The 18,258-nt window shown below is 38.0% G+C and overlaps 1 protein-coding gene and 1 pseudogene across 3 annotated transcripts; both read right to left on the reverse strand.

Annotated features, from left to right (window-relative positions):
* Positions 1 to 970: 970 nt before the first annotated feature.
* Positions 971 to 6,674, reverse strand: LOC109207936 (UDP-N-acetylglucosamine transferase subunit ALG14 homolog). Of its 3 annotated transcripts, none has more exons than XM_019370935.1 (8): positions 5,962 to 6,674; positions 4,110 to 4,324; positions 3,878 to 4,017; positions 3,311 to 3,457; positions 3,133 to 3,192; positions 2,368 to 2,573; positions 1,939 to 1,977; positions 971 to 1,822 (listed from the first exon to the last, which is right to left on the reverse strand). In XM_019370935.1, exons 2-6 carry the CDS (start codon positions 4,285 to 4,287, stop codon positions 2,397 to 2,399), a joined length of 702 nt encoding a protein of 233 aa, XP_019226480.1. In that variant the 5' UTR covers positions 4,288 to 4,324; positions 5,962 to 6,674; the 3' UTR covers positions 971 to 1,822; positions 1,939 to 1,977; positions 2,368 to 2,396. The 3 variants fall into 3 exon arrangements, with proteins under 3 accessions (XP_019226480.1, XP_019226479.1, XP_019226478.1); XM_019370934.1 differs by having other exon boundaries at positions 1,041 to 1,822; positions 1,939 to 2,199; XM_019370933.1 differs by having other exon boundaries at positions 1,041 to 1,822; positions 1,939 to 2,573.
* A 455-nt stretch (positions 6,675 to 7,129) lies between these two features.
* LOC109207937 lies at positions 7,130 to 8,093 on the reverse strand (annotated as a pseudogene).
* Between the last annotated feature and the right edge of the window lie 10,165 nt (positions 8,094 to 18,258).

Genomic DNA, 18,258 nt, shown 5'->3' on the forward strand with positions numbered 1-18,258 from the left:
CATGAAGTATCACACATTCAGGCAAGGTCCGGGGAAGGACTGCATCGTAAGCAAGTGTGATGTAGGCAACTTATTCTTAAGCAAGAGTCAGTGACTGATTCCACGGCTCAAACCTGTTACCTATACCTATAGTTCAATACGAAGATAACTCTATCGAGATAATGTGTAGACATTACTTTGATGATTTGAAGAAAAAGTCCAAAAAGAATGTTTCGAGCAATGTCTCTGAGGTTTCTCTCACTGAAAGAAGTTAAATGTATAGACATGGAAGTCAATTTGTAGTTCATCTGAACTTCAGTAAAAGACTATGCATGAGAAATTTTCGTGTAGCTTACGATCATCATAAGCCACACAATATGGTTACTTGTTTCTTGGCTCATCCACTAAAAATTACTCCATCCGTTTTAATTTAGATGAGGTAGTTTGATTCGGCACGGAGTTTAAGAGAAAAGATAGAGACTTTTGAAACTTGTGATCTTAAAACCTTAAGGGGTCGTTTGGTTGGAATATGATTTATACCGGTATAAGTTATGCCGGTATAAGTTATATTGGGATAAGTTATGCTGGGATTGTTGTTTATTCATTGTTTGGTATGTTGTATTAAGAATGACAATTGCATAATTTCTAAGAAGAAAGTATAAGTTATACCGGTGCTAATTACCCCACCTTCTACAAGGTATAAGTTATCCCAGTGTTAAAACTAACACCGGGATAACTTATACCTGGTTTGCTAACCAAACAGAGTATTAAGGTGGTATTAAATTTTTATACCACGCTTATACCTTCTTATACCTCATACCAAACAACGCCTAAGGGGTAAAAGCTTTGTGGTCCCATGACATTTGTGTGGTTATAAAAATTTCTTATTAAAGGTAAAATGAGTAAAATGTAAAGTTTAAAGTTGAATTATTTCCAATTATAGAAATGTGTCATTCTTTTTAGAATGAACTAATAAGGAAAGTGTGTCGTCTAAATTGAAACGGATGGAGTACTACTTATGTCAAAGTGCCTGACTGAGTACAAAATTCAAGAAAGAAGACTTTTGAGGAAATGAACTTTATACTGGTTCTTTGGGTCTATTCTGGACATCTTTACTTTCCAGTTTCAAGCAAATCAAATCAATTATACCTGCGCAAACTGAAAAACGACCAACTCAATTCATACCATCATAACCTGGGAATTTACGTCCAAGCCTTTTTACTCTACAGACATCCACTATGATGAAAACACTGGCGCGAGTAATTTGAATTCCCACGGAGTAGCCCCAGTAAGAGAGTAAAACACTTCCTACCAAGAGATTTTCTACTCCAAGCTTCGAACCTGAAACCTCTAAGAAAGGGTGGAGGAATTCCAACCATCCCGTCATCCCTTTGTGGTCTTTCAAAGCCCTTTAGCTATTGAATTACCTCAAACACTATAAAAGCAAAAGCATTTCTTGGATGAACGGTGGTATCGGTCGGGGCAAGCACAACACTCGTTCCCGCAGCCCTTGTTGCGGCTGATAGACTCAAAAGTAAGAGCAGCAATTCTTCTTCCAATTTCGTACATCAAATTGTGAATACAAAGAAGAGTGTCCTTCTTCAAAGAGATAAAGTCACACGGCCCCTCAAGATAGAGGCTTCAGTCATCGTTACAATCCCGGGGCGGGCCAAATTGCATAAAGAAAGGAGACTTTGCAATTGGCATAGAATCATAGACTATTAGAGGATCAATGTTTCATGAGTGGTGGCCAAGAATGTTACCATCTAATAAGTGATTGAAGCATTATCGCCCTTCACCAAAACGAACATCCCATGGACACCGCATAAGAACATATAAGTACCTAATACAACAAATAGAATGAGTTCAACGACAAAACAAAGTAATCATAACCAATGTTGGAAATGTAAATAGATATGAGCTTCGACTATATCCATATGAAAAAGACTTAAGGCTTACCATTATCTAACACTTCGGAAAGTCGTGAAGCAAATACACCTGAATATCACAAAAACCCAGCTAATCAAAAACCACATACTACAGGGTATCCATAAATACAACTTGTTAGTTCTCTCTGCAAACTTCACAAGCATTAACAAGCTAGCTGTTTGATCTAAAACAAAAACTAGCTATGAGCTTTGAGTACTGTAATGCAAATACATTTGTATTTGTTAGTTCTCCCAGGAATCTTCGCACGCATTAACAAGCTAGCTATATGATCTGAAACGAACAACAACAACAACGATAATAGTGTCAATAACTTTGAAATGATCATTAATTTCTTTCCTTGCCTCAAGTAGATAGCAATGATGTTCTCTTTCAAAAAGAAGAGCCTTTACATCCACTCATACAATTCCTCAAACAGCATCAACAGAGCTCGAGTACTACCTCACTGTAATAGATCAAAATTTGATCAACTACATAAGACAACCCACATAATGAGCTCGAGGATATTTCTCTTTTAGTTGTGGCCATTGCACAAATAACTGATCAGCCATGCGTAGCTTGTAAAGAAGCAAACCACTCAAAGACAGCTTCCTGACTCTTGCAATGCTCTCCACATAGAAAATTGATGACCACTTAATACCCAAAACCTGAAGCTAGCAAAGTTTCAATTAGCACCTCAAATATCACCTTGAAATTAAGAGAAGATATGGCAGAACCAATCCAATTCTGATTCTTATTGACAAAAGAATAACAGGGAAAGATTGGCAACAAACTCAAAATATGTGCAAGTTTGAGATCACGCTGAGTAGTCGAGTGCTTTCTTTTTTATTCATCGACTGTTTCTTCCTCCTTTTGTTACATTTATTCTTTTTTTACAGGGATTTGGTGAAGCCAGGAAACAAAATAAGCTCTGGAATTTTAGAGGATAAGAGTTCTCAATAACATCCTGATAATGATACGTCAAGCAAATAATTATGGACTGTTAACGAAAAGGAAAAAAAAAGGTTGAAGTCTATAGCTGCTTTCTGTTGTCTGGTACAATTGAAAACACAGGAATAGACATGACTTTAAGATCAAGCTAGTATGATTCAAATTTTTCTAAATCGGGACTTTAACAGATGTGATGCATGTAATCACTACTCCAGCATCCAACTTAACTATACAAATAAGTTAAAAGAACAAAAGATTACCCTCCAATACACAAACCTTAAAAAGGAAGGCAATTACACATAGTGGGACACAGGTTCCTGGGCCGTTGCATAGAATCTGAGACAAGGTACCAAATATATATAAATCAGAAGACAATGATAAGTATCTGAAGAGTGAAAATTTCGGTTCAAAGGGGAAGGGGAGTGGAAAGTAATATGAGAAGTTTATCTGATACCACTTGGGGTCTGATCTTGATCATTAACCACAATGCATGTGCAATTGCAATCAATGTGGTTCCGACTGAGGTTATATACGATTGACCAACCTCTCGACTTCGATATATCTGCAAGAATTCAGCTCCCCCTACTTCCTCAAGTGCTTCCTAGAATCATAGGTAACCCTATTAATAGAGACAATATAAGGAATAGAAAATCATGACCAGTTAAGGGAGAAGAGCACAGTTCTGTGGTGTTGCATATGTATGAGGAATACTCTAAACAGCTATAAGAGAATGAACACTCCTCTATACCTAAGATTGATGATCCCACCGAACATACAGAGTATGGTTTAGCTCAGAGGCAAAAAGCAAGGTACATAGATGTATGCAGACAAATTATCATGGAATCAGTGGCGGAGGCACGATTTTCACTAAGGGGTGTTAAAATATGAAGAAGTAAACAAACCAAAAGGCCAAGGGGTTCAACATATAGTATAAATACTAAATAAATAAAAATACGACTAGCCACACAGTGTAATTTTCCCCGCAAAGGGGTGCCGAATAGATTAAACTGATGTACTATACCTTACCAAGTAAGGAATCCTCAAACGTTTTTGCTTTTTGGAGACTCATATTATCAGTAGCAGCAGCAATATAATATCTCGGCTTAAACCTCTCTTTTTGAAGGACATGTAATAAATTTAGCATTTCTGCAGTGTGACCACCTACATTATAATTGAACTTTAAAAAAAATTAGAACGAGTATAAACAAAAGGCAGTAAAACAGAAAAAAGAATTGTTAGGCTTAAAATGAGACCTGAACCCAGAACAATGAGAGTACTGAGGAATCGTGGTGATTTGGAATGAAGTGGTTTGCTGCTCCTATAAATTACATAAATAATTCGTACTACAACTAAGGTGATGATACCAATAGTTAATAGAAGTGCGATATTCGATGATGCCATGACGGAGATGCAAAAATCTCCCTTCTCCATTACAAGCAGCTCTGCCCCTCAGGTGAAGATAGAGATCCTAAATGACATTTCAATCAATCAGGAAAAGTTCCAAAACACAAGCTTATAAAGGAAAACAATATACGTTTGATCAACCGTACGTACACTTCAAATTGAAACTGAAATATCGGTCCTACAAGATGAATATGATTAAATATGTTTTGCTTACCAAACTTAAGTGAAAATCTAAAGCTAGAATAGTTATGCACGATACAGGACATTCTCTAAATAATTAATGACCTTGACAGATGAAGCAATTATTAGTTACAATAGATAGTGACTATCAAAGTCCCATTACAAATTACATGCTAACATTAACTCAAATGCCAGTTTGAATAGATATTCGGATATTATAGTCATTATAGATTAATTTATTTGAGAGGTCTGAATTTAAAATCCACCGTTTCGATACAAGGGTTTGGTAAATGACTTTTTTCTTTTCATCCCAAATTCTTGTTGTGAACATTTCATATCAATCAATCAACAATTTCCTCAAAATAAAAAATAAAAATAAAAGACACTAGGGATTGGCTATATGAATCCTCTTTATCCATTATGCTAAGTTAGACTAATTTCATTCTCATATCTTTAGATAATTTGCCTTAAGTTTACTAAAGTCATTTACCACTTCACCTCAAGCTCTCAATCGCCTTCTTAGCTTCTCTCTTTCTCCTTCGTAAACTCTTCAAAGGCTTCTCCATCGTCTACTACTCCATCCGTTCCAATTTATGTGGCACCGTTTGACAAGGCACGAAGTTTAAGAAAGAAAAGAAAGACTTATGAAACTTGCTGTCTAAAATAAGCCTTGGACATTTGCGTGTTTGTAAATCATCTCATTAAGGGTAAAAGTAGAATTCAAAAGTTAAATAAATATAAAAAGGTGATATCTTTTTTGGGACAAACTAAAAAGGAAAGGGTGCCACATAAGTTGGGACATAGGGAGTATTAGTAACTCTATATACCAATTTTTTTTTGGCACCTCCGTATTCCATCACAACTTTTCTTGCGGCCGAGGTCTGACTTTTAGGAAGATAAAAACTTTACTTTTTTTTGGGATCAGCGAGAAATTCTCGAGGGGCAATAGCTGCACGGTTCAAAATCTCGATGGACAACAATCCTTACCCTCTACACTTCTCCGCTTAAATACCGGGCTTTTATCTTCCACATGATTTGAACTCATGACTTGCGCCTAAAACAATCACTTCTCTGCTTAAATACCAGGCTTTTATCTTCGACATGATTTGAACTCATGACTTGCGCCTAAAACAATCACACATTGCTCTCTTACCACTAGACCAAATCCCCGAGAAGCAAGATCAAAACTTCACTTGCTACTTCCTAATGCAACTTGTCATTCCCTTGTCCCAATTTAGCCTCTAAATTACATGCTCCCTCCTTCCATATCTGGTATTCTAAAGTTTCATTTCATATCGTCTATTCCCTTCTGTTTTTTTGGAGAAAAATATTTAGAGTAAATTGATTAATAATACTAAAATGCGGATCAGCAAATTCTTAATACCCAAAAGACAGTTAGCACACCACCAGAGCTTGAAGCCATTATCATTTAACACATTGTAAGTAAATGAAAATATAAATGCAACTTAACTTGTCAGAATAGTAGATAGCTATAAAATCATTGGAAGAAAGAACACGCACCTACAATCGGACGGCCAAAAATCAATTGAAATTCAGGACAAAATCCATCGGATTCTCAAATTTGCACCTGTGAATTCTGAAATCTGTAGTGTGCCAAATTCGGGTAAAAATTAAGCTGGGTCTTTAATTTGAAAAGGCCCAACCCTTCAGCCCAACTGGCCCAATAATTCAATTTCTGACAATTTTGGAAGGGAAAATAATTGTATAGCTGCTCTCAATATACTATTCGAAAAATGGTTACACATAAAAATATATAAATTTTATTAAACTTTTACGGTTACCAGATAAATAGTTTCAGTCGCGGGCTAAAAATGATGTTTGCCTATTTTGAAAAGGCGAATGACACAAATAGAATATTTTATATTAGTATTGATTTTTTGACTTCGATAACAAAATATTTGGAAATATAGCCTGCAAAAATTTTAAAGCACTCTTATGACTATTTTTAGAATTTCTAGGCAAATCTTGGTGATAATAGACATAAAATCCTGACATATCACCAGAATATTTTAGCATTGCGGTTGAAAATTCTAGTGACCATCTGAATTTCTAGTGCTTTAAAGTTATGATACTGGGGTATTTTTCTAAATTATCCTTAACGAGGTCAAAATATAAATGGTAGTTTTAAAGATCTATGGAGTTGAATTTAGAGTAAGCAGTTTTTAGTGGCCGTTTGGACATAAAAATTGTAAAATTCCAAAAAAAAAAAAAGTAAAAAAAAAAATTGAAGTGAAAATGGTATTTGAAAAGTAGAGTTGTGTTTGGACATGAATATAATTTTGGGTTGTTTTTATGTTTTGTGAGTGATCTGAGTGAAAATTTTGAAAAATAGCTTTTTTGGAGTTTTTTAAATTTTTGAAAAATTTCAAAATGTATATTCAAGTGAAAATTAGAAATTTTATGACAAAACGCTGATTTCGAAAAGAAGTGAAAAATTTCTTATGTCGAAATGGGCTAGGAAGTCGATTTGAAGGGTCAGCAAGGTGGCCGGCGAGGTTTTCCAATGGACCCTTTCCAGTAACGATAGCTTGAACAAAGAATCCAAACATGGAGAACATAGCAAGTCTACCATTCTTGATCTCTTTTACTTTGAGTTCAGCAAAAGCCTCTGGGTCATCAGCAAGACCCAATGGGTCAAAGCTACCACCGGGGTAGAGTGGGTTGACAACCTCACCAAGAGGCCCACCAGCAACACGGTAACCCTCAACCAGGGGCGGATTTAGGGGCGCAAGGGTGTTCGCCCGAACACTCTTCGCCGAAAAACACTGTGTATATAAAGCAAAATTTATTTTTTACCTCTATATATTAAGTTTTGAACACTCTTAACACAATCCAAAAGTGTAGTTTAGTGGTCAAGGGGTTCAAAATTTACATAAGGTCATGGGTTCAATTCCCACTAGCTACAAAAAAAATTTTGAACCCCCTTCGTGGAGATGCTGCCTTCGCCACTGCCCTCAACCGCTCCCATCAACACGACTTGGCAAGCCCAAATTGCCAAGATGCTTTGTGCGTGAACCAAACTTGGGTTGCCCAAGTAGTCAAGTCCACCCTCGCTGAAAATCTGGGATCCAGCCTTGAACCATACGGCCTCACCAAATTTAACACCATTACGTGCCAAAAGCTCGGGGAAGACACAACCAAGAGCTCCAAGCATTGCCCATCTACAGTGGATAACCTCGAGCTCATGATTTTTTGCGAAAGTTTCTGGATCAGCTGAAAGTCCGGCAGTGTCCCATCCATAATCACCGGGGAACTCACCAGTCAAGTAACTTGGGGACTCAATGGTCCCAAGTACTTGACACGATCAGGACCGTACCATGGGCTACTAGAAGAAACTGGCTTGGCCTTGGTAGCTGTCTTCCTCATGGTAACTTTCCCATTTACAGTGATTTCGGAGGAAGATGGTGAGAGTTTCACTGCCTTTCCAACAAAAGAAGTGGAAGAGAGAGCCATTGTAGCAGCTGCCATTGTATAAACAAAATGAGATACTTTAAAATGCAGCTACTACACACAGAAAGAATATTTGATGAGTTTAATGGGCTTGCACCTACTGTATATAAATGGCTCAAAAGGACCAAAGTCCTCATCCTAGAGTATCATTATCTGTTGTGTAATTGGTGAAAGGCAATTTTCTTTTTCTTTTTGTTTTTTTGTTTCATGCCCATTTGGCAAAGTTCAGCACCGTGCATATTGTTTTCTTTTAGTTAGATACAATATGTTCAAAATCCAACCAAATGAAGATTTCCTCTCTTACAGCCAACCCAAAATTGCCACGTGTAATGGTGGATTATTTGAAATATCCACTGGCCAAGATCATAAGAATAACCTCACGGCCATGCAATATTATCTTGCACAGAAAGTGAAAAAAGTGTTGGGGGAATGATGTTACACCCCATGTTTTCGTACGTAAGAGTATGTCTTAAGTCAATTGATGTAAGCTCAGAAATGAGATCATCTTTGAAAGTACATAAAGTAAGTTAATCATATTACCATGGAGGTTACAAATATTTAAGATCATGAACACCAAGTACCAAGAGGGTTGGAAGGCTTAGAAGCTAAACGAATTGAAGAAAATAAGTTTCGTCGAAAGTCGACAAGTTGGAATGTTATAACATGTACTTTTGGGGTGAGACTAGGGTTCTCAAAATGATAAGGAGGTTAGTTATGAGTTATTTTTTGTCTTATGATAGTCGTGTGTTATGTTTTGAAGTCAAGTGAGTTGTGGAACAAAAGTTGGAAAAGATCATCATAAGTTACATTCATAAATATGCTGAAATTTAGGTCAAATGTAGCTGAGCTTTTCTCCCAATATAGTTGGAATTAGAGGATGATCTACCCACCAAATTGAAGATCTACGATTCTAGTTTATAACGCATTTAACCGTTCATCGACGACATTGGAGTAAAGAGATATTCGCATTTTTGCGAGACTGCGCAGACTGGTAGGTGACAAGTAGGTGGATCACCTACTTGCCAAAAGAAGAGGCCTCAATTAAGTCGGCCAAGGGGGGACTTTTAAGGGATAATTAACTCATTTATTTCACACATATTTTAGACCATGAAAACCAGATTGAACCCCAGCAACTCCTTCCCAAAATTCCCACACAAACTCTAGGTTATTTCAGGTGTTACGATGTGACTCTAGTGCCGAAAACCCCGGACAGCTTGCTAGTTCCTCTTTCTCCTTCTTGTATCTGCATTAGGGGACTGATTTTCGATGAAGAAGGAATAGGTTTCGTGGGTTCTGCTCAGTCCAAGGTTGGGTTATGGTTCTCCTTCCAGTATCTATGCTTGTACGAGTTGTAACTTGATCGTAAAGACTAGACCTAGCGAGTTTCGAAAGAGTGGTATGTTGTTTGTTGTTGCATCACTATTGGCTGGTTGTGAAGTAATTTTTAAGTTGAATTCATGGCTGATTTACAGGATAACAGGCTTAATTATGTATTGTTGTTTGAGTTTCTCAATTTGAAAGAAAAGACAAGTTGAAACGTATTTTAGTAAACTGAAAAATCAGTTTTGAGTTGCTGAACTTGTGGGACTGCTTTGTGGGCTGCTTCGTGTTGCTTTTGGGCTGTCTATTTTGCTGATGTTTTATGGAGTTTTGAAGGATAAAAGGTGTGGAGAAACACCACATAATAGCGGAATGGTGGGCTGGTCATTCGTCGTTACATTTTTAGGTTGTTTGACACTACTTTTGTTGTCGTTTTATGTATGAAGTGATTAGGGTGTGTGGGTTGTTTTGTGATATATTGTGATGGACATAAGGTTGAAAAATAATGCATACATGTTGTTATTGTTTTGTTATTGTTGTTGTTGGTATATGGTATTGGAGGAGGGCCCTGTTACATGGGAGATGCTGCCCAAATTTACGTAAACAAGCTAAACATGTTGTGAACTTAGCCTTTACTCGGCACTGATTTTGAATCTGCTTATGTTGTGGTAGATTGAGTTGAGTTGTTTGAAGAATTCCTTGGAAGGTATTAAGGACTCAACAGAGTTAAGGTATGTTAAGGCTAAACCTTTCCTTCATTTTGGCATGATCTCATAACTACATGCGTTTGATAACGAGGCATAAAGAGAAGTTCTTATTCCTGAATTAATGTACATTATCCAAGTCTCATAAGCTACAGTATTCTCCCTTATCGAGACTTCATATTCATTTTAGTTTTGTCTTCTTTCAGCCAAGACAGCAGAGAGTCTATATATATATACACAGTATTACAGTATTTTCACCACCATCGAGCTATAATCGATGGGCAAGCCCCTATTGGGCAACCTCTGATCAGATTGTAAGTTATATATCGAGCCTACTGTGACCGAGCTCCTATGAGCGAGCCCAGAATGGCCGAGATACAGAGCCTAGTATGGTCGAGCGCCTATGAGCGAGCCTACTACGGCAGAGCAGTTACACATACAGAGCCTTATAAGGCCGGACAACTATTTTACTTACTATATTAAGACAGTTGAGTCAGTATCAGCAGGTAAGCATATCTTCAGATTATCTTTGACTCCCAGTTACTTTCAGTTATTATATTATCGATTCAGTTTCAGTTTCAGTTATTATGTTGCCTTACATACTCGGTACATTATTTCGTACTTACATCCCTTTTGCTGGGGACGCTACATTTCATGCCTGCAGGTCCTAATTGACAGTTGGATAGACCCTCCCAGCAGATAGAGTCAATCATCAGCTTGGTTGGTAAGCTCCACTTCCTCGGAGTTACCAGGTCTAGACCTCGGAGTCCATTTATATTTACAGGTTTGATGGGTAGGTCGAGGCCCTGTCCCGACCATGATACAGTTCAGTTATCCCTTGTAGACGAGTCTTGTACATTTTTTATATCAGTATTGTGGCTTTACCAGCCTATGTAGATGTTCAGTTTGGTATTGCTGGTTGTAGACGTTATTTTCAGATGATTCATAATATGGCCTCATCGGCCTAAGTTAAGGGTTACCCCTCCAGAGTTCACAGTTACGGAGTGGTACGCTCGGGCCGAGTATGGCACTGGGTGCCGGCCACGCCTCTTCAGGTTTGGGGCGTGACATTTCTTGTCGACCATACTAGAGATACAGAATGTAGGAAAAGAAATTTTCTTGGATTCACTTATAAGCTTTTAATTTCCCGGGAGCCTAAGAGTAATGGTAAAGTTGACTTCGTGTGATATGTAGGTCATAGGTTCGAGTTGCGGAAGCAACCATAAATACTTGCATTAGAGTTGGCTACCTACATCACATCCTTGGGAGGTGCGTCCCTTCTCCGAATTATAACGACCCGATAGGTCATTTATAGTTTTAACCCTCAATTTTGTGTTTCGAAACCTCAATTAGCTCCGTTTAGCTTTCCTTGATTTGTGTGCGCAGTCCGTGTCTTTTTTCGGAAGGTTTTTATGTGAAAAATTGATAAAAAATGTGAAATCGTACTTTATAACTCCTTTAAGTTTACTTCGGTCAACGTTTTGAGCAAACAGACTCGGATCAATATTTTGATGGTCCCGATTGGTCCGTATCATGATTTGGGACTTGGGCGTATGCCCAGAATCGAATACGAAAGTCCCTAGCTTGAATTATCGCCAATTGTTGAAAACTAGAAGTTTAAAGGTTTAAAGAATTCCTAAGTTTGACTGTAGGTTGACTTTAATGGTACCGGGTTCGGATTTCAGTTCCCGAACTTGGTATAGGTCCATTTCAGTAATTGTGACATGTTTGCAAAATTTGGTGCAAAATAGAATTGATTTGACGTGATTCGGACGTCCAGTTCTTAAAATAAAAGTTCTTTAGTCTCTTCGAAAATTTCATTCATTTTGGTGTCCGATTCGTAGTTCTAGGTGTTATTTTGGTATTTTGATTGTGCAAGCGAGTTCGTATGATATTTTTTGACTTGTGTGCATGTCTGGTTTGGAGTCCCGAGGGCTTGGGTGAGTTTCGGATAGGCTTCGGAGTGGTTTTGGACTTAGGAAAAGAGCTGGTGCAATGCGTTTCTGGTGTAGGCCTCAGACCTCGCAACTGCGAGGTCTGGTTTCGCATTTGCAATATTAGAGGGCCTATGTCAGATTCGATTTGCGAATAATTACTTCGCAATTGGGAAGAGGGACTGGGTCAACAAGGATCGCATTTGCGATCAAAATGGTCGCAATTGCGGAAAGTCCAAGTTCGCATTTGCGAACAAAACCATCGCAATTGCGATGGCAACAGAGGTGTGAAATCTTTGCATTTGCGAAGCAATTCTCGCATTTGTGTGGTTCGCAGGTCCCAATTGCGACATCTGCGCCTGGACAAAAGAAGGAAAAAATAGGAATTAGCTCATTTCTTTCGAACTCTCAACCCTAAATACCCTAGAGGCAATTTTCCCAAGAGATTTTCTTCCTAATTTATTTGGTAAGCAACTTAAATCTATTTCTTTTCAATTACCCATTATATTTTACAATTTTTCAACATTAAATCTAGGATTTTCATGGTAGAAATTGAGGATTTGGGTAGAATTAGTATTTTTTTTTTGTAAATTTGGAATTTAGACCTCGAATTAAGGTCGGATTTCGAAACTAATTATATAACCGGGCTCGGGGGTGAATCGGTAATCGGGTTTTGGTTCGAATCTCGAGTTTTGACCAAACGGGCTCGGGGTTGAATTTTGTTGACTTTTTCAATAATGATCTAAATTGAAACTCTTTCATCCGTAAGTAGTTTCTAAAGCTTATTTTGAATCGTTTGGTTAATAATTTTCTAGATTTGGTTGGTTTGGAGGCTTGTTATAAAGGCAAGGTCGTGGTTGAACTTTGAGTTGATTGCGGAGTGAGGTAAGTGTTGGGTCTAACCTTGATTTGAGGGAATAGGAACCCTTGAGCTATGTGCTATGTGAATTTCATGTGTAGCGGCGTATATGCGAAGTGACGAGTGTATATACGCCGTCAATTACTTGTTTCCATGTCTACCGTATTTTATTAATTATATCATTCTATGACTTGATTATTACATGCCTTAATTGCTTTCTATGCCTTAACTTGCTACTTGTCATTTATTATTCTGGCATTAAAAATATTAATTCCTTCTATGCTTCCGTGCTTAATTGCTACTTGACTTAATTGTCTTACTTGTTCCCTTTAATTGCCATATATTTGACTTGGCTTGTTGCTCAGCATTAATTGTAGCTTTTCATGATTTGGTACGAGATTCCTTCTTAATTTGTAGCTTTCATATTCGTTAATCGTAGAGACTCTTGTGATTTGAGTTGTTAAATTGATTTCACTTATTAATTTATTTATGGATTGGGTGCACGCTGCAACAGGTGGAATAAGGGAGGATTTATATTGATACGGTGGGATCGGATTGCGCGCCGCAATAAGTGAAATAAGGGTGGATTGATATGGTGAAATAAGGGAGGATTGTGATATTGACTCTAATTATATGGTGGGATCGGGTTGCGCGCCGCAACATATATTCATTTATTATTATTGATATTTACATGGTGGAATAAGGGATGATCATGTTGTACGGTGGGATCCGGTTGTGCGCCGCAATAGTTTATGTGATTTACATTCCTTGTTGTATTGTGTTGGCTTCGGTGCTTTCGTAGGAGACTATGAGGATTGGTATTTTTGTATTTACTGGTTTTCGAGGATTGAGTTATTTTCATGAGTTAGCTGCCTTATTTTTCGCACTTTCCTTTCTAGTCATTATTTATATACTGCGTACAAGTTATTGTAAGTAGACCGCCTTAGTCACTACTTCGTCGAGGTTGGTCTCGGCACTAATAGAGTACATGAAGTCAGTTGTACTCATACTACACTTTGCACTTCTTGTGCGGATTTTGGAGTCGGTCCCAACGGCGGTCAGCAGATTGCTCGGGTTGACTATCAGTACGGAAACATGAGGTACAACTGCTCAGTGTTCGCAGCCCAGAAACCCCTTCTACATTATCTCAGCTGTGTATTTTCTTTCCAACAGCTTTACTTTTATTCAGACCTTTATCTGTATTACTTTAGTAGCTCGTGCACTTGTGACACCAGATTCGGGGTTGTATTTAGATATTTCAGTTGTTATGGCTTTCCGCACTTTATTTCAGTTTTATCTTAGTTATTTCAGTTTAATCGACATCAATTAATGTAACGATCCGATCGGTTGTTTTGAATATTACAGACTCATTCCCCATTTACTGCTTATTCTGTGTTCAGTTATAATTACGTGACTTGTTGGGGAGGTTTTAAAATGAATTGGAACAATTAGTTCAAAGATTTAAAGCTTAAGTTGAAATAATTGACCGGTTAGTGAATTATGTATAAACGACCCCTAAATAGAATTTTGATGGTTCCAATAGCTCCATATGGTAATTTTGGACTTAGGAGCGTGTCCGGAAAATTATTTGGAAGTCCGTAGTTAAATTAGGCTTGAAATGGCTAAAATAGAAATTTAAGTTTGGAAGTTTGACCCGGGAGTTTACTTTTTGATATTAGGGTCGGAATCCGATTTTGAAAATTTGAATAGCTCTGTTATGTCATTTATGACTTGTGTGAAAAATTTGACGTCAATCGAAATTGATTTGATAGGTTTCGGCATTGGATGTAGAAGTTGGAATTCGTTAGTTTTTGTTAAGCTTGAATTGGGGTATGATTCATGTTTTTAGCATTATTTGATGTGATTTGAGGCCTCGACTAAGTTCGTATGGTGTTTTAGTACTTTTTGGTATTTTTGGTTAAGGTCCCGAGGGCCTCGGGTGAGTTTCGGATGGTTAATGGATCGATTTTGGACTCGGAGCCTTGCTGAAGATTCTTTAGTGCACTGTCTGGTTTCCTTTTACGTGATCGCGTGGGAAGTTCCGCAATCGCATAGGCTAAATTGGGGCAGTGATGTTTTGTGCTATGCGATCGCGTAGGTTTGGCAAGGCTGTGCTACGCGAATGCATGGGCTAGGTCGTGTTCGCGAAGAGGAAGTGGGCAGAAGCTGGCTCACGCGTTTTACTCTATGCGATCGCGTGGGAAATTCTGCGAGGGTTGGACAAAATGTGCTTCGCGATCGCGTGAAGGAGTCCGCGATCGCGTACGGTTATTTCTGGGCTATGAATTTTGTGCTTCACGATCGCGGGGCTTGGTCCGCGATCGCATAGAGGGAATGACTGGGCAGAGAGTTTAAGTTATGAAAATGGGACTTTATTTTTCCATTTTTAGTGATTTGAGCTCGGGGAGAGGCGATTTTTGGGAGATTTTTAAGGAAAACATCGGGGTAAGTGTTTTTTAACTCAACTTTGGTCAAATTACCCGAATCTATTGCTATTTTTAGCATTAAATGTGTGTTTTGAGTTGGAAGATTTTGAAAACCCTCTTGGTTGAATTTGAGGATTTGAGGGTCGAGTTGATGTCTGAATTTAGTAAATTTGGTATGGTTGGACTCGTGGTAGAATGGGTATTCATATTCCGTAACTTTTGTCGCGGGTTCCGAGACGTGGGCCCCGCAGGCGATTTCTGAGTTAAATTTTGGATTTTGTTGGAAAATTAATATTTTCATATGGAATTTTCTTCTTATAATTTGTGTTGATTGCATAGAATTATTGTGACTAGATTTGAGGCGTTCAGAGGCCGATTCGCGAGGCAAAGGTATCTTGGAATAAAAGAATTACACGGTTTGAGGTAAATAACATTTCTAAACTTGGTTCTGAGGATATGAATCCCCGAATTTTGTGTTATATCAGCTGTTGGAGGTGACGCACATGCTAGGTGACGAGCGTGTGGGCGTGCACCATAGAAATTGTGACTTAAATAAATTATGTGGAGTTGTAAAATTAAAGAATCATGTTATTATCCGCATATCCTCCACGTGTTAGAGAAATTGAGCTGAGGCTCGTATTACAGATCATGTTTAAGCTACGTGCTGATATTTTGGGACCCATAGGGTCGTGTTGCTGTTGAATTAGTTGTTTTAAAATGTACATGTCATACTCGGTCATGTTCATCCATTGTGAGGATATTTATGGTATCGGGCTTCCCGCCTGCAGCAGGCCATGTCGGCTTTATATCACGCTTGGGCTGAAGGAGTCCCTCCGGAGTCTGCACCCCACACAGTGATTGTAGATGATTATATTGAGGGATGGATATTCCCTGGGCATGGATCTTGCCCGAAGTATTTTATATTGAGGGATGGATCTTCCCTTGGAATGGATCTTGCCCGAAGCATTTTTATATTGAGGGACGGATCTTCCCTAGGCATGGATCTTGCCCGAAGCATTTTATATTAAGGGATGGATCTTGTCCGAATCATTTATTTTTGGAATGGATCTTCCCTTGGCTAGATTGGCCTTATACAGTACTGAGTGACTGACTGTCAGTTGATGCATACATATATCTATATATATGGGATGGATCTTTCCTGGGCTGGATTAGCCATATACAGCATGTACATTGGCATATAGATATAGAGATGCAATATTCCTCATATCATTCAGGATTGATCTATTTTACTCGTACTGGGTTTAATTGTTGAACTTGAAAGCATGCCCACATTTCTGTACTGCTATTTCTATACTGGACTGTACCTGCTGAGCTCGTCACTACTTTCAGCCCAAAGGTTAGTCTTGTTACTTATTGAGTATATGGGGTCGATTGTACTCATCCTAAACTCTACACTTCGTGTGCAGATCCAGGTACTTCCAGATACGGCGGCTGCTAGATTTCGAAGATCTATTTGTTGGAGACTATCGAGATAGCTGCTTGGCGTTCGCAGACCTTGACTCTCTTTCCTTTCAGTTATTTGTGTTGTTCTATATTTTCAGACAATGTTTCATCAGTCAGACCATGTTATCATTTAGATGCTCATGTACTCAGTGACACCGAATTTTGGGAGTGTATTGTATAAAGACAGTATTTTGTATCAGAAATTGTGGGATTTTTTTATGTTAAATCTAATTATTATGTTTTTCAAACTTAAAAGAAATTATGGTTTATTCAGATTGTCGTCTTGCCTCGTATTGAGATAGGCGCCATCACGATATGCGGATTTTGGGTCATGACAGTTAATTTGATTATTTAAAAATGGCTTAAAACTAATCTAACGTTGGCTTGCCTAGCAAGTAAAATGTTAGGCGTCATCACGATCCCGAAGGTGGGAATTCCGTATCGTGATACGAATCCTGCGTGAATGCGGGATACTTTGTGTACCGAGCTACCATTTTTCCTATATACCAAAATTTTGCTCGTGTTTTACCTTAAGGGTCTAATGATTTTGATGGCATTAGTAACTAAAGGAAAGAACTTAATCAATTACACCATTCGTTTCAATTTAGATAAGCTAGTTTGACTCGGCGCAGAGTTTAAGAAAAAAAAAGACTTTTAAAGCTTGTGGTCTTAAAAGCTTAAGGGGTAAAAGCTTTGTAGGGCCATGACATTTGTGTGGTTATAAAAGCTTCTCATTACGGGTAAAATGGATAAAATTAAGAGTTTAAAGTTGAATTATTTTCAATTGTATAAATGTGTCATACTTTTTTGAACGGATTAATAAGGAAAATGTGTCATCTAAATTGAAACAGATGGATCATTAGAAAATGTATTGTGTAGTTTATAATAGGCCAAATGGCCTCCTAGCCACTTAAACTTGTATCAGTTTGCAAACCCGATACATGAACTTACACTTTTCCCATTTGAACACTCCAAGATGACGAAATGAGTACTAATAAACACTTTCTTTCGAATGTGTTTGCCAATCTCTCTAACAGGAATGCCATGTCACATGTTTGGTCTTTATTATATGACATGTGAATTTGTGTGTCCTACATTTTAAAAAAAAATTAGTCTTTAAAATTTTAATTTCTTTTTCTTACTCTTTTTCCCCACCAACAACACCAAGCCTCAGCCATTTTTAACCACTATCATCTTCTTCCTCCCATAATCAGCTACAACTGAATCACCCCCCCCCCTTCCTCACCTACCTTTTCCCAGTAAAAATTTATTATTGTTCCACCAACCTACATCAACCAAAAAGACTAAGAAATATTTATTTTAAAAGTATTTTCACTAAATGCCATAGGCGAATTTTCTTGAAGACAAAAATTACACTTCATTTTCTTCTTCTTCTTCTATATATCAAAGCAACCTAATTTTTCCTCAATTCACATTTGTAATCTATCAGCTGCAATCTACTAACTAACTGTACTATGGAAGAAAGAAGAGAAATGGAAAAGAAGAAGGGGAGGGGGGGAGGGGGCTAATGGCAACGAATAATGCGTGAAGGTGCTGGTTATAGTGGAATTGGGGGAGGATGGGACGAGAAAATTGGGTGGAAGCTAATAAATAAATGAAAAGATTATTGAAGGGGGAAG

This window comes from Nicotiana attenuata, unplaced genomic scaffold, assembly GCF_001879085.1.
Source record: "Nicotiana attenuata strain UT unplaced genomic scaffold, NIATTr2, whole genome shotgun sequence".
Lineage (NCBI taxonomy): Eukaryota > Viridiplantae > Streptophyta > Magnoliopsida > Solanales > Solanaceae > Nicotiana > Nicotiana attenuata.